This window comes from Vanessa atalanta, chromosome 24 (genome assembly GCF_905147765.1).
Source record: "Vanessa atalanta chromosome 24, ilVanAtal1.2, whole genome shotgun sequence".
Classification (NCBI taxonomy): domain Eukaryota; kingdom Metazoa; phylum Arthropoda; class Insecta; order Lepidoptera; family Nymphalidae; genus Vanessa; species Vanessa atalanta.
The window spans coordinates 2,862,901-2,880,198 of NC_061894.1; the positions used below are offsets into that span (position 1 = coordinate 2,862,901).

General features: G+C 31.9%; 4 protein-coding genes across 8 annotated transcripts in view; 3 read left to right on the plus strand and 1 right to left on the minus strand.

The window, feature by feature from the left end:
* Positions 1–2,240, plus strand: part of LOC125073411 (eyes absent homolog 2) — a 40,915-nt gene extending 38,675 nt beyond the window's left edge. For all 3 annotated transcript variants that reach the window (XM_047684228.1, XM_047684231.1, XM_047684230.1), the window contains one exon: positions 131–2,240. In XM_047684228.1, the coding sequence (XP_047540184.1) occupies positions 131–312 (182 nt within the window). In that variant the 3' untranslated portion in view covers positions 313–2,240. The remainder of the gene's footprint in view (positions 1–130) is intronic.
* A 707-nt stretch (positions 2,241–2,947) lies between these two features.
* LOC125073518 (intraflagellar transport protein 52 homolog) lies at positions 2,948–8,133 on the plus strand. Its single transcript, XM_047684379.1, has 9 exons — positions 2,948–3,060; positions 3,580–3,797; positions 4,170–4,305; positions 4,805–4,953; positions 5,399–5,547; positions 5,856–6,003; positions 6,445–6,548; positions 6,948–7,089; positions 7,737–8,133. Exons 1-9 carry the CDS (start codon positions 2,948–2,950, stop codon positions 7,904–7,906), a joined length of 1,329 nt encoding a protein of 442 aa, XP_047540335.1. The 3' UTR covers positions 7,907–8,133.
* Positions 8,134–8,750: 617 nt separating this feature from the next.
* Positions 8,751–12,889, plus strand: LOC125073519 (CUB and peptidase domain-containing protein 1-like). Its single transcript, XM_047684380.1, has 8 exons — positions 8,751–8,755; positions 8,953–9,515; positions 9,701–9,848; positions 10,548–10,709; positions 10,803–10,896; positions 11,085–11,243; positions 12,074–12,144; positions 12,709–12,889. The coding sequence occupies exons 1-8, from the start codon at positions 8,751–8,753 to the stop codon at positions 12,887–12,889; spliced, it is 1,383 nt and encodes a 460-aa protein (XP_047540336.1).
* Positions 12,890–13,873: 984 nt separating this feature from the next.
* LOC125073327 (nucleolar protein 4) overlaps positions 13,874–17,298 on the minus strand; it is a 133,855-nt gene continuing 130,430 nt past the window's right edge. For all 3 annotated transcript variants that reach the window (XM_047684114.1, XM_047684113.1, XM_047684112.1), the window contains 4 exons: positions 17,146–17,226; positions 16,875–16,948; positions 16,677–16,766; positions 13,874–16,385 (listed from right to left, as the gene is read on the minus strand). In XM_047684114.1, the coding sequence (XP_047540070.1) occupies positions 16,159–16,385; positions 16,677–16,766; positions 16,875–16,948; positions 17,146–17,226 (472 nt within the window). In that variant the 3' untranslated portion in view covers positions 13,874–16,158. The remainder of the gene's footprint in view (positions 16,386–16,676; positions 16,767–16,874; positions 16,949–17,145; positions 17,227–17,298) is intronic.

The window sequence follows — 17,298 nt, forward strand, 5'->3', positions numbered from 1 at the left end:
CAAGTGTGCCAGTGTGACTACAGGCACCTTATCATAAAAACTTTTTTAACTTACTTTGAATATAAATATACATATCCATTGTGTATGTTCCAATTTCTTTTTTAAATATATAATAACTATTAATTTTTAGGAAAAGAAACATGCTTTGAAAAAATTAAACAACGGTTTGGGGAGAGGTGCACATACGTTGTCATTGGGGACGGTCAAGACGAGGAAGCGGCGGCGAAAGCTAAGAATTACCCCTTCTGGAGGATATCCGGTCACTCGGACATCGCTGCTCTATACAACGCGCTCGACATGGGCTTCTTATGATTTGCTGTTGTCCTGGTACTCGTTTTGCGTTATGACTACGAAATAGATAAAGTTGTTTTTTGTTCTGTGAATGCAATTTAACAAATTGAAAAAAAAACACGTTGCCAGGATCCAAGCTTCTTACATCTCACTGCTGTCCTGGTACTCGTTTTGTAGATATTCAGTATTTATCCTCATAATTCCTATTTTAATTACCTTTTTAACACTCACTGATTTGAGCTTCTTTATCTATTTTAAATTTATATTTCGAACCTTTAGCTAAAACATAAACATAAAATATATTTCATTCATTCATTACCATTCAAATTATTTTATTTTATGTTTGAAATTGTTAACACTGATTATAATTTTGCGTAACAAGTCGGTGTTTGTAACACTAGTGCAGTTTTACTCCTTAATTCTTCTGAATACTTAGTACTTTTATTTCCTAGAATATTTGTAAAAAAAAACGAATATTTAAAAGACAACCTTATAAATCCATCGCTTTTAGCAATTATTACCAAAACCGTACAACTATATTAAATACAAAATCATATCAATATTTGCTTAGACGTAATGGCTCACATGTAAGTACATTTTTGTATTAAATGTAAATTCAGAGCCCTATTCAGTAAATCAAATTATTAACAGTAACATAAATATTTTAGTTTTAAAGCTCAAAGTCAGCTCAAAACTTGCGAGAAATTTTTTTTAGATTCCTTTTGTAAATATTTATTCGATTGTATGTAGAAAAAATTAAATTAGATTTATTCTAATTCCATTCCTACTACGTAAGTTTTTATATATACTATACAATGTACAGATAATTAATATTTTTTAGTAAAAACTTTTTAGAGGAATGTTTATTATATCAAGATAACATTTTGGGGCATTTTTTATTTTTCCATATTGTTACGTTGTATCGTTAATAAATTGATTTAATCAATTCTTTACATTTACGGTAATTATAATTTTCTGTATTTAAATAACTTTATAATTCAATATTAGCGATAAATTATTATCGCTTATAAACTGTATTTAAGTCCCGTTTATATCATACGATATGAAAACGAATATATTTCTTTTGTAAAACCAACTGTATAGTCGTGTTATGACAATATAGTTACGAAATATAATATAATAAATGCAATTACAACTAAACTTGGTACATGTTACAGAAGTGAAACTTTTTTGCGTCAGTTTAACTAAAAGATTATATAATTTACACGTAAATTTGAAATTTTAATTTCATAGTGCCTAAAGAAGTTTCATTTCATAATCGTTCCTTTTATAATATAGCACGAGATGTTTTGTAAACTTTAATTATTATCTTTAAAATTAACGAAATCCAACAACGAAAAATAATAAATAACGAAATTGTACAACAGAATGTAACGTTATTTTAGTCGCTAAACTATGCTCTTGTTGCTATACACTTTATATTTATAATTAGCCATTACTGCCAAATAGCTATCAATATACTGCAATATTTTTAGATGATTTTATTTTATTGCGCTAAATCTTAAATGATAGTGCTTTTTGATACTTTCTTTATGATAGCAGTTATAGTTTTTATGTACAAGTTGTAACGAAATAATACAGCCGTTACGTGAATTATTTCATTGCCAAAAATATTGTTCGAGCTAAAACCAGACGTGTACAAAATATAATTTCTTACAACGAAATTTCAATGGCTTAAATCGTTAGATGTAAACGCACTCTGATCGCGTCGCACATGTTTTTCAATTCAACGAGCATGTTTTTTTACATGTACATGTAGACATGTAGTTTGAGCTGTGTCTTGAAGACGAGTGTTTTATGGAAATTAGCAATACATTATATATAAAATTAATTAATTGGAAATTGTAAATACAGAGTAATGTTTTAGATGTACACGATAATAGCTTATACGCTAGTGATATGAAATTTAATTCGAAAGTTACGATTAATCGAAGTGTAAATAAAATATATTATTTGATGATTATTTTTGTTTTACTTATTTTTCCAGAGACAAAATAGTTGTGCTCCTTTTCCTCCTGTATTTCAAAATCGATATATCGATAATCGAAAAATTTTTTTAGCGAGATTTAATTTTATCCTTAATGTATATCTCTTTGATGTTATCTATAAATAATTGAAACACTATGCATATTTTTACATCAAACACGTTAAACAAAGTAGTGAATTAAGGTGTAAAAAAAACATAAATACAATATGATCTTAAATTTGTGATGTGACTTATAAAAGATTTTTGATTTAATTTTCCAACATAAATAACATCGGTCTCCTATTAGTTATTATTTATTAGACACAGTTGTCCGTCTTTTTTCTGACTTTGAATATTTCAATAAAATTAATTTTCATTTTGTCCACCAACGCCGTTATAGCGACAATCGATCACCTAGCACGCAAATTCAAAGTCCCACGAATGGCGTGAACTGACGTTTATAGTGGTATAGACATTTTTAAATGCACATTACGACATATGTATAATAATTGTGTATTTAATCTAGGCACCGACGCCAACTTCACATCGTTAACGTTGCTAAGCAACGAAAAAACAAAACAAACGTATTAACGTCGCATATCGAAACGAAAACATTAATTGTAAACTATTATTTTTGGAAATTAACGTAACAATAATATAGTTGTAAAAATGAAGGCGATCGACACTATTCTCTTCGATATATCAAAAAATGAACTTTTCAAAATTAACGAGAACTATAAGATGCTTCATCGGAAATTAAAAACTGCGTGGAAGGTCATGATGTGAGTTTATTTGTCTATACATTAAATATAATTAACAGTGAAGGTACTGGTAGGCACCATTCAGCCTCAGATGTAAGATTTTTCTGAAATAGGACAGAAATTTGAAAGCGTTGCGGCTGACGACCCCTCTCCTTTAGGATGTATTCAAAATTCAACTGGAATAGAACAGCGTGCTGGATGATAGGCACTAAGTGAATCAGAAACATAAGAAAGTCACTAAGATACGGAGACAGATATTGATGATTGGAGCCACAACCATAGTGGTGCTTGTCTGGATTTGGCTAAGTTCCACGTGTTATATCCACTGAATAACTTGGCTCTATGTATAGAATTGTAGATATAATATATATGTATATATATATATATATATATGTTTTATTAATATATAAATTCTATAAAAAAACTTGTGTTTAATCGTAATAACTTAGTAAGAAGCACGACAGTGAATATTTAATAAAACTGTCTTTCTATTTAAGAATTAACTCAATAACTTACTCAACAGTTATTTTAATATTTTAGCAATCGTGAAGAATTGTCTCCTAACATACTTCAAGATGTTAAAGTATTGGTTATACCAGGGCCACAGAACGCGTTCACAGACGAAGAATTGTCTGCTCTAAAAACGATGGTGGAGCGGGGGGATTCGGTGCTGGTGATAATGACGGATGGGGGGGAGGAAAGGATGAACACCAACATAAACTTTTTCCTCGAGGAGTACGGAATTGTCGTTAATAACGGTATTTAAAAAAATATAAGCTCATTAGTTATTTTTGCATTAGTAAAAAAAACGGCGAAAGAAAGTGTTAGTGTGCTTTGGATACTTCTGTACATACATATTAAATAACTTTATTTTTCCAACGGCCTCGTTAGCCTAGCGATAAGCCTTCGTCATTGTGACATTGTTATAATCATATGTCTTAACAAATGCAATGTGCACAAGTTTACTTAACCAATTATAATATTAAACTAACTAAACTAGTTTTTTTTTTGATTTTAAATGACTTTTTATATATTTTTTTTTACTTCATTTTATTTGTATACTTAATAAATTTAATAATGTTTCCATTTCTCGAATTTGTATATATATATATACAGTTATAATCTTTCAGATTGCGTTATTCGAGCTCAATATCACAAATTTTATCATCCGAAGGAATGTCACATATCAAACGGAATTCTAAACAGGGCTGTTCAAAAATACATCATGAAGATGCCGAATTACATCAGTGAATCAGATGATTTTTTGTGAGTAGCGTTGTGATCGTAAAAATGCGACTTATTAAGCGTAGACATCGAAATACACTTTTCTGACTAACACTCTGAGTACTCTGTAATTTTACATAATTATACTCCTCTAACCTATGGTACGTCTATCATTCCGCATGTGGAATCCTTTTTATCTAGTACTTTTTTTGCGAAAGAATACTACTACTGAATCTTGCTTTCTCTGACCTTCTCCACTAAAAAGATTGACTTGCAGAGAAATATATTTTTTGCACAATCGGCCGACCGATGACCTATCCTGAGAACTAACATGTTATGTCCCTTGTGTATGTAGTTACACTGGCTTACTCGCCCTTCAAATCCGGTTTGCACTAAATATTCAAAGCAGCAACACTAAATATTGCCATTTGGCAGTACACTACACGACGATTGATGATATCTACCCAGACGGGCTTACATAAAACCCGAGTAAATTTGTGTACTTTCACAGGCTACCTTTACATTTTTTTTTATATTTTAGAGAAGATCCACCAACACCTAACTTTGTGTATCCGTACGGAGCAACCCTGACTGTAAAGAAACCAGCGGCGGCCATCTTATCCAGTAGCGACGTATGTTATCCTATGAAGAGGCCGGTCGCTGCAATGTATGTTTCAGAGAAAAGTGCAGGTAATTCATAAACTGAAATCTTGAGATGATGTACGTACTCCTGACCGATTTTGATCACTGAAAAGATGAAAAATAATAGTTTTTTTCGTCCAATTTTAGTTTTGTGTTACACTTCAAGTGTGTCAAAAAGCGAATATTTTGACATATTTAAGGAACTTCCGGGTAATATCCTAAATATTTGTTTGGTGTATTACATATTATATTACACGACCATGGTAAGTGAATTAATTACGTACGACGTTAGTTTCCACGGTTGGTGAATAAGTTGGTTGATGTCAAATAATAATACTCGGCCCGCCCAAAGGTGCCAATACGCAATTTTTATTGAACTCGATAGTTTTGTAAATGTTGTAACATCTATTTTTTTTTTCTACTTAAAAAGACCAATATCGTAATCAATTTTATTTTATAATTATTCTCAATAAGCAACTCAATTACTTAACAGGTAAACTCTTCGTTATCGGCTCTGGACATTTTTTCGCCGATCAGTATTTAGAGAGCGAATGTAACGACCTCATCCGAGAACTGATCTTCAACAATCTTGGCGGTGTCGCCGATTTATACTTAAATCCTGTCGACGCGGAAGATCCTGATGTAATTATCCTCTTTGTCTAATTTTTTTTCTTGGACAAGACCGAATACTTTGTTATTTACTTTTATTATTTTTATCTCTCTCTCTCTCTCTCATAAAACAAAAGAGAGAGTCCGGAGTATATACTTATTTATTTATAAAGACATTGCCTATAAAATTAGAGGCACAAAGTTCTAGGAGCATAAAAATTAGTATGCTATGCTCTAAACATAATAGGTATATTGAACAATTGCTCTTGATAGAAAGCATCTGCGTTTCCATTTGTAAGTAATTTATTTGAAGAATGTATCCAAATTCTTCTAAATTTCAGATAAATGAGTATCGTACGTTAGGCGACACGCTGTGGTTGAGTTCTATACTACTTCCAGAGCCAGCGAGCGCTCCGCCTCCTCGTTTAGCGCCCTTACATCCACATGCGCTCTTCACTTGGAGACTGTTTTCGTTAAATCTATCACATCGTGAGTATATTAATATCCTCGCACGAATCTTCTTTGGGTTTAATTAAAGCCTTTTTTAAAGAAAACATCTGATGGTATTATTGCATGGAAATACAATATTTTTCGAGAGGATCTTTTTGTACTAATGCGATCAGTACTTTGAATCTTAACACAGAGTACAGTGGTGGAAAACAATTACCAAAAAAAAACATTCTGAAGTAGGATTAGTATCAGACTAAAGTTTCTAAAGTTTATGCTACAAAATGCTTACATTTATTACATAAAAATGGTTTTTGTGTTGTTTACCAGTCCAAAAATTAAAATAAAAACATTTTGTTTAACATTTTGCAACGACCCACGAGGACCGAGCCGTAATGTTGAACGTTGAGAGAAACATGCGAAGTGACTATTAAAAATAGACTTGGTAATACGAATCGTAACTCGTGTTCTCTTTATTTTCAGTTCCTGAAGTACTAGGGCTGTATGGAGAGTTAGGTATCAAACATGAACCTCTGAGATTAATAGCGCCTCAGTTTGAAACACCATTTCCACCATTGCAATTAGCTGTAAGTTCAATTTCATAATCAAGAACAGCCTTAAGAATCGTAAATATACCTAAATATTACCTAATACCAAATACCTACTTGAAAAGTTTCTCAGTAAGAAATTCTAAAAAGATTATAAACCTTTACTCACACAGATTTTTTTTTAAGATGCGTACGTGTACATGGCCTCTTGATGGAGAGATCACCTTTGCCCATATAAATTCGCGCTATGGGAAATATTTACCATACCTCATATCGCCAAAGCGCCACCAACCTTGGGAACTAAGATTTTATGTAGCTTGTCCCTGTAGTTATACTGACTCACTCATTAAGTACTACCAAGAAACGTTCACACCAAGATTTATATTTATATTGCCATGAATAAAAACGTCAATATTATAGTAGTATTTTTTGTCAAAGGTATTTTCACCAACGTTCAGAGAACCCCCGCCTCCTCCATTGGAACTGTTCGATCTTGACGAAGCCTTTAGCTCCGAACGATCACAGCTCGCTAGACTTGCCAATAAATGCTTGCAGCCACTTAATGTGAGGATGGGTCAAGGTAGGAGGACGATTCATTCTAATACATTATTCATCGTTAGCGTTGTATAATTTTGCCGTTCTGAAGTATGTAACAATTGTTTGCTCATGTAGTCAAAATTAACCCAGGTATTATGAGTATTGACGTTGTGTCTCTGATTCGGTGACTCCTGTACTTGTATCGCTCGCTCATCCCAGTAAACGGTTGAGGTCAAATATATTAAAGTCAATTGGGGTAATACAAAAACAAACCTCAGTCTGAGTTTAAATAAAGATGCTTAAAAGATTTAATGATTTATTATGACGCACCAAATATAAATATAAGAGTTGACACCAAAGAACAATGAATAAACCTATCCTTATGTTAGTGTTGTATTTTTAATATAATCGTTGTTTGTTGTTAAATTAAACTTTAGTTGCCGTAATTATTTTAGGTTATAGACGCATAATGATATTACCCATAATATTATATTATTATATATAATATTATGGGTAATATCATTATGTGAAGATCATAACGAGCTGTGTACAAAAGATTTTGTAATATAAGTGCTACGTAATCGTAGCTTTAATTGTATTTTTACTTTGATCTTAGCCGCAGATGACGGATGAAATTTGTCGAGCGTCTACCATAAGTCTATTGACTTTTGTTTTTGTTTCCCGTCAAAGGTGATGGTCGTCAATTGGACAACGAATTGGAATATTTCGTCCGTGAATGTGGTCGCGCCGTGCGACTCTCGCGAGCGATATCGTCCGACGACGCACCAGCTGGAAAGCAGATTTTACACCAACTCGCTGTGCAACTCGCTACCTTCAAGAAAATCGCACCAAGAGATTGAAGAAACAGTCTGTAAATCTTTCACTGGGCTAAGGGCACTTTTATCTTAAGCAAATATTTAACAGTTTTTTGATGATACTAGCGTGTTCCTTATGTCAAATATGTAATGGCAACGAAAGTGTTATATGGTCTGTGTCTTGCTAACTATTGAAGATTAAATCGAGTTCCCTTTTCAAGAAAAATCGATTAGACGCGGTATTATCTATTACCCCAACGACCCAACGATATTCGGAGTATTAATTATTCTATGTTGATTGTTTATTTTTTGTCAATTGTGTCCTTAATTTGTTTAAATCGCAATGAATTTTAAATATTATCGTCATTCTCCTGCCCTTGTCTCATTTTTATTTGGGGTCGGCACAGCATGTTTTCCTCTTCCATACTTCTCTGTCTTACGTCATTTCACAAGTAACTAAAGTGAAAGTCAATATCTAGCCATCCATCGTTTCTTTGGTCCACTACATAAGTCCATCCACGTCCATGTCCATTGCGAATTTAAAATATTAATAAACAGATAGGTATATTTTGCTTTTATATAAAATTAACTTCTCTGTAAGATACCATATTAAAATAGCTTTTAACTAAGAATTGATTAATTTCTGAAATTTTAAAATTAAAATTTGATATGTATTTTGTAAGTATTAAGCAACTACATTTAGGATTAATAAGTACGTGTTATTATAAATACTGTTAACTTAAAATAGAAAACCAATACAGAAATTATATTATTAAGAGTTTTTTATTTAAAGCGCACCAGTAACAGGAAAAGATTAGAATAAAACCAGAAGTAAAATTACTGCGGAACGAAATTTCAATCATCGACTTCTTTTAAGAAATACATAAAAATGTCGTAAAAGATTTATTGTATGAACTCGATGTTGCATTTCAGTATGCAAACATGAAAACATTACTTGGCATAGTAATTCTTACGGCTATATATATTACAATAAAATGTGATAATTTGAAAGATACGAAAATAATTATTAGATCTTTAACACATCCGAAGAAAGTGTTAAAACAGAATAACATAAAAATAATAAATGCCAGAAAATTCGAAAATATACAATCCTTGGAAAGTCGTAGAAGAAATGTCGTGAAGAAGCATCTACAAAAACAATCTTATACTGTATTCCCACCTATACCGGATAAAAGTATATTAAAAGATCCTGTTACTACATATTTTGTAGGAGATATATTACCTGACCGGAAAGCAAGAGTTAAAAAAGTTTTACCTGAATACAGTTCGGCAGTTTTCAGAGGCAAAAGATCCATCAAGAACGATACAGAAGTAAAGGACATTGCAAATGAAACCAATTTGAATAGAAGAATCAACCGAAAAACGATAAAAGACGAACGTAAAAATAAACCGAGGCGTTTAAGAAAAATCAAAAATTCATCCAAAGTTAAAAAAGTAGCAAGACAAGGGCACCAGAAGGATAATAACTTGGAAGTCAAAAAACATAAACAAAAGAAGCGGTCGACCGTACATCTAAAATATACAAAAAGAGATAATAACACCGCCAAAATACAATCAAAGAAAAGAATTGTGAAGCAAAACAAAAATAAAATTGCGAAAAGACAAAGAGATAAACGAAATCAAGAAAGAAAAGGTAAATTCGATGTAATGTTATCACAATAAATAAATAATCAAAGTATCACGGATTTTACTTTAAATTCGAGAATCAATATAAAAAAAAATACCACCTATAATACGAATTAACTAAAAAACCAAAGTACCTAGCCTTATTTAAAAAATATAAGAAAAGATAAATATGTTTTGTATTCGTTTTCGTAGCAATAAGCAGACGTTTAATAGCCGGGAAGGACGCCATGATACAGGACTATCCTTATGTGGTTTCAATTCAGAAGGGTAACGAGCACTGGTGCGCGGGTGCTTTGTTGAACCCGCGTCTCGTAATCACAACTGCGAATTGTGTTTGGAAGTAAGTCGTCGTCAACATTATAACATACGAATATGTTTTTAAATTGATTTAACGGAGAAACCGAATGAAGTATGTTTTTAGTTTTTTTTTACTGTGGTCTGCTTATTGCAAGCCAGTTTTTCTTTCCCTCTTAAAAGTTTTTCTTGAAATTTCCTTCTCGATTAAACACATTTGCAATGAAATTTTATTGATATTGAAAGCGTAATCTTGGCTTTTCTACAAAAGAAATCAACAACCTTCATTACTTTGTCTGAGTTTGCTGATTGCAAGAGTATACAACAAACAACGGATGCTGGTTAAATTAATAAAGTATATCCGTCTTATCTGTAGAGTATGTAAAGTCAATGCATTATGTGCAACAATTATTAGCCTATAGAGCTGGACCTTTTTTTGTTTTGTATGATGTAAGTAGGCGGACGGGTAAATCGCGGATGGTAAGTGGTCATCACCGGCCATCCACAATACGCCAACAATCTTGTGAGCTAAGATATTATGACCCTTGAGCCCGTAGTTAAACTAGCTTACTCATCCTTCAAACCAGAACACAATGATACGAAGTGTTGCTGTTTGTTGTTTGAATAACTGATGACGTGAGTGGTACCTACACAAACGTGCTTGTATAAAGCACGCAGTATTTATATAAATAAAGTTCACGACTATTAAGAGTATTTTGAATTGACTTCCTATTTTTGTTATCAGAGCCCGCAGTGTAAGTCGCATGCGTATAAGAGCTGGTACCAGACACATGGCGAGGGGAGGCCAGGTTGCGAAAATCCAAGAGGTCGTGAAACACCCCGGCTGGAACATCCGAAGTCAACCCGACCATGATGTCGCCTTATTACTTTTGGACAGAAATATTAAGTATGACGAAGTATTCAAATTAGTTTCAATTAGACTGATAAAAATGTTTTAATTAATGAGGAATTTTTTTGTCTCTATAATTTCTTGTCCCAGATTTTCAGATAAAGTCCACGGCGTAGATCTTCCAAATCGTGCTATGTGGCCGGCTTTTGATGATGTTTGGGTGACCAGCTGGGGATCTGATAGAGTGAGATTTATACACATTTTTTAATTAAGGCAATATTTTGTTGAAGTTAGATTTACTTTGGTTCTGCATTAAAGCAGATACCTTTCAAAAATTATAATAATACATAAGCGATACTGTATATAGTATATATTTTTTATTTTAAAGTTAAATAATTTGGGAAGTTTACTAATGTCAAATAACTTCAACAGCGAGACGGTATATTTCATACAGTCGCTGTTTCACTGCAAGTGTATCATGCAATACTGATAGACCACGACAAGTGTAACAACATCACACAACGCTTCGGTGTCGCTGTTACGCGTAACTTTATATGCGTTGCTCAGACTGGCCGACGAGCGCCTTGTACGGTGAGTGTATACCTAACTAAGCTACCTACATCGGCCCATGAGCCCATTAACGTCTACATCCTCCAGTGCCAACGAACCATTTGAAAATCTTGTTGTATTTCCGAGTATGACTATAATCTATGTGATTGCGATGGCAATTAATTTCGCTTCGATTTTATTGAAAAAAAGTTTACTGTAATTATGATTAGTTTCTGAGATTAGTCTGACATTGATGTCCGTATAACTAATAAATTGGAGACATCAAAATTAGAATCACAATTGACTTAAGCAAATATATTCGTATAAATGGTTTTAGATCCAGGAATTCAAATATATACAACTGCTCGTCAGATCATTAATAATTGAGCTCAACTTCACTCATCGATCGATGTGATTATGATAACACATATCGCAGTTTGAGCTTCATGAGTACTCTATTGAAGTAGTACTACTTAGTGATAGAGTTTTATGAATGCCCGTCTGGGTTGGTACTCAGCATTATCGCTTGAAATAGTGATGAGAGGGTTGGTCGGTTTTCGCTGAAGAGTAGTTATAGTGCTGTTTATAAAGTCGTATTGTTGTGATTCAGTTTGAAATGTCGGTGAACCAGTGTAATTACACATACACGCACACATAGGAAATAAAATCTTAATTCAAACATTGGCGCGTTGATTATGAAATTTATGGTTAATATTTCTTAAAGTGAAAATGTCTATGGCGGGGGTGAACATTTACCATCAGGTGGGTTATTTGCCAGCCCGACAACCTAAATAGAAATAGATAAGGTAATTATGTACATTTATAAAGCAACCAATATAAAACTATATAATACAGAAATGTCTTTTTAACAGCGTGATACGGGAGCACCGGCAGTGAGTGATGGAATTTTGTGGGGACTTGCCTCTTGGGGTATCCGAAAGCTGTAAGTAAAAACAAATATTGAACCGAATACTATTATGGTTGTATGTTACAGAACAAACGGACGAACAAAACTGTGACAAATAATAATAATTTTTGGCTTGAGTACAGATTTACGACATTGGGGATGATTTCATTAGTGTTGTCGTTCATGGTTTGAAGGGTGAGTGAGTCAGTGTAACTACAGGCACAAGGGACATGATATTTTAGCTCCCAAGGTTGGTGGTATATTGGCGATGTAAGTAATGTTCAATATTTCTTATAGCACTAACTCAAATGTTCCATTTGTCCGTTCACCTACGTATATTCTAAAAATGACCATACAAATGAAACCTTTCGATACGAGTATTCATTTATAAACATTTAGTGATTAATTAAGCCATAAATAAAGTGCCTACTCCCAAAGCCTTTCACATAGTCCTTTCCATAACATGAATTTTATTGGTCGTCGTTACCTCGTCAGTCCTTAAGTGACACTATTTATGATGATTTAAATATATATATATATATATATTTAATATGAGTATTTAATTAGTTAGGATTAAATAAAAAATATACTTAATTGCAGGTGTGGTACGGAACGGTTTCCAGCAATGTTCTCGTACCTAGCGTCACGTACTAATCTTGAGTTTATAACGAATGCTACTCACTACCTGATGTCGGATAAACGTTTCTACCCATACCCGGATCGTTACATTGCCGTGAATGCAGAAACTACCTCAAATCCCGAAACGATCGCGACGTTTTAATGTAAAAAAAATATATATATAAATTTTTGGGGCTAGACCAACATCGAGATATAAATATTTTGTTCGTAAATTATAATATGTTTATTGTATTTTATAATAAATATATTTTTCTAGATAAATTAATATGATGATAAATAAAACAATTTTTATTTGTATATGAGCATATTTAATATTTTCTTTTTCAAAATTGTAAAACTCACATTTTGAAATTGCAAAAATTATAACTAAATTTCTCATATCGTTTATAGTAACAATCGCCATTTTGTATTTTCTCCACATCTGTATTACTATCAAATTAATAATAATCGTAAACCATTTATACATCTCTAATAATAATATATTTTAATGTCTAACAAATTCATCTTAACTTTTTCATCATCCATTTTTCGTTATCCAACATCAACGTTTACATATTTCTAATCAACTTTTTTTATAATATTCTAATCATTATTTTTTACATTCTCCATTTACAAGGACTACTGTTTTTCTTCCTAATGCACCGAATGTTTTAGAAAAAAAAAAAAGAAAAAACTGGAATGACTGAAAACTAATTCAAAATTAAACTTACAAATAATTAAGAAACTTAATAAAAATTATGTATAGAAATACAATGAATTAATAATCAATTCGTTTTCTTTGGCAATTTTTCGTATTCAAAAGTGAATTTACAATTTTATAAAAACTTGCATAAGCTTTATTTCTATTGAGATAAACTGGCAAAGTGGAAAAGTATTGTACATTCTGTTTAGTGACTGCAGCATTTTTGACGTGATTTGTGACCAGTGTTTAGTTACAGCTCATCACCGCCCTTATTTCACCTGCGATGTTTGTTAGTTGTGTTTGGTTAGGGTAAACTGAATTAATCAGTTTCCTCGTATCCAGTTGGTTCAGTTCTGACGAAAATGCATTTTTAACAAGCTTTGCTTAACTAGCATAACCCGTTTAAATTCAGAAGAAGGAACTCTACAATGGTCAAGAGAAACTTGTTTTAAAAATATTACTGTTAATTTATTAATTTTTTTAAATACGCATAGAGCGGATGGAGTGGATTAGTGGGTGGCTGTAATTTATAGTTTGTATGGTATCAAATTTGTTGAAACACAAAAACACACAGTTTGATGATTCACTGAAAAATTAAAACTATATTTTTTTTCACAAATGTCAAGAATATTATTTTGTACTTATTTCGAAAATGATATACCATTTTATTATTTTAAATGTTTGTCGTCTTCTTTCGATGTAAACAGTCAAAGAATGCGAGATATTTATTCTGCTTTTATATTACTTTACATTAAATGTCTCAACGTTAAATGTTTGGATATCAATAGTATAGTATTTACTATTCAGAAATTAGCCAAAATTTCCATATGATTCGATTCTTGCGTCACAAAATCAAAAATCCACAGTCACCATTAGCAAAGAAATAAGCGTTTATCATTGAATTATCATCTATTATATGTATGTATTAACTTATTAACGAAAACTATTGTCTATTACACTATTGCATGAAGAGAAGATAATAAGAACTGGCCGGAAATTAAATATAATAAAATTAAAATAGACGAAAATGTATGTTGAACTTACCTTATCTAACAACGGAATCGAATAACGTTACGAGGTATCTCAAAATTTACAACAAAATTTTAGGCCCAGAATCGTTTTTTTTTTTCACCGAGAAAGAGGTCTGATATATTTGTTTTTTTTTACAATAAAATGTTAAACCTTATTTTGTACACTGTAAGCAATATCTAACTTTAAACCTACCTAAAGTACCTGGCCATATAATCTATGGTAACAAGTAGATATACTAGATCAAAATATTGTTTATTGTACTGAGCAAAGCGAAAACATTGGCATATTTCATAAATTACAACTAGCAACACCATAACATAAACAGTGTCTTAGATAATAAAAAATATTAAAACTAAAAATAAACATCAGTGTTGCAATAAGGAAATGCTATAAAAATAATAATTTTGGATGGAGCCAATCACGATACAGTGTTTTGAATAAATTTATATATAGATATATAAGAAATATATTAATTGTTTGTAAATACTACAGAACTATTAGTATAATACAAAACAACAAATAAATTCGTGCTTCTTAAATCTAGAATGCCATTTAAAATCTAACTTTAGACTCTGTTACACTAAAACTTACTATTTAAGAGAAATGTTGTATTTCGATCACCGAGATTTTAAGATTTCAAATATATATCCAGCTGCCCGCTATTAATTTTTTTTAACACTAAACTATCGCACCAGGCAAGAAAATTTTCGACCTTACGCTAAAAACTCCCTGATTTTTTTCTTACATCTAAATATACACAAAATAATTTTGTACTCTTCGACGAGTTTAGAATGGCAACACTTTTTACAATATGGCAGCTTTGTACGAACGCCGAATAGTTATTCTTTTTTTTTTGTCAAAACTCGTAATTCTAATTAGAAATTATTTAATTAAAGAATGATTTCTCTATATTACTTCAGAACAACAAGATCGAATAGGACGCTTAAGCAATCGAGTAAGTTTTACATTAACTTAAAATCCAGGTAATTAATATTAATTTATATTTTTAGACCTGCGTCAGGTCGCGTGAAGGACGAGATAATAGTACATACTTACTTTACATTCAATTATTTTTTCTTAGCGTCAATTTAATATTTTATTTAAAAAAAAAAAAACATTAGATTTGAAAAAGGAAAATATTTTTATACTAAAATTTAAAAGTAATTATAATAATGTCTAAACTATTCTGAGATACAATGAAGAAAAATTGTATTCCAAATCGGAATCTACTCATTAAAAAATTTTAGTAAGCAATTCGTTTTCAATGTCCCATAGACAAATGTCATAACAACACAACAGTCATTTAAATTCATATTCAAGACGATTGTAGATGTCATTCTATTAATGCATCTCAAACACTGACGCAATACATATAATATTATTGATAATAGAATGGCAAATAAAGTCGTACAATAATAATATAATATTTCCATGATAGTCACAAAAGTTGTTAATTTTCAAATCCATATTTTAGGATTCTGAACGTAGTTTCGCTTCAATATGACCACAGCTTTATAATTTTACTTTGACACAACAGCTGATTTCATATAGCTTATGGTCTTAAAAGTTTTCTATTCAAACAGATATAATAACTGCCAAAATCACTTGAAATAATTTATCCGCACATTGCACATTATGTCCGTTTAGAAATATCCGAATTTGAATCCGAATAGATCCGACAACGTTTTAGGTGTGTCCTAGGGTTGGTTTAAAAGCAGAGCCTCTAATTCGTCAGCTGATCGAAGAAGAAACGCAGCAGATTCACGATATCCCGTGATCAGTTGTCGTACAGCTCCAACTTCAGCGCCGGATAGCTTGTGGGAGAGGAGGGACTTCTGCGATCCTGATCCTGAGAGAGATGATGAGGTGGATGTCGCGTGTAGGGGCGTGGATACAGATGTTTTCAGCGATAGGTCTGTTGGGGCTGGAGAGAGAGATAGAAATATTGAATATTCAAGTTTTAAAACAGATACGCTAACATATAATAGAAATGTTTTTACTTTAGTGGTTCATTTAGAGATGACGACCAGATTTTATCTGACTAATAATGTCAATGTGAAAGTTTGGATGTTCGTTTGTTACTTAATCACATCAGTAAATAAATAAGTATAACATTAGAAAGCTTTTGAGATTATCAAAAACAAAAAAAAAGATTGTCTTGTACTCAAATATATTGAATACATTTTGTTTGTATTTTTGAATATAGTTAGCTAACCTGTCAAATTTGGGAATGTGTGCGTGTGCGCAGCCATTGCGGATAACAAGGCGCTTTGGTAGGCGGCCATTGCGGCGTTTACTCCAACACCTGGAATATAAAACAATTTGAATATAAATTTAACATTTTTGAATTACTTTTTAAAATATATTCAAGTAATTATTGAAATTGGTATTAATAACAATTATATTTTCGTACCAGTAGGTGGAAGAGCCGTCAATGTTGATAGAAGAGCAGTACTGGAAAGCGCTGACGTTGGATTGGTGTTTGAGCTGTAAAAATAATAGTTATATATAATGCCTAAATGCTTATATATTATGTAGCAACATCGATATGTAGATACATCAATTATGAGAAGAGAGAAATATACGGTGTTCTAGTAAAGTTAAGTAGCAGGTAATTCGTAAATCGAATATAATCGATAATTTATTAATTTTGATAATCAATTAAATTAATTCATTTTTAATACCTCTGTCTGCCGAATGTCGGCGGGTTCCCGAATGTGTTCGGGAACGTAGGTCTGAATAATGGTGCCGGGGATGATGCAGGGCTGTAATTATAATTCCTTTTCAATTATATATACTAGTATGCAAACCAAAACATTAACTTGTAATACCACAAA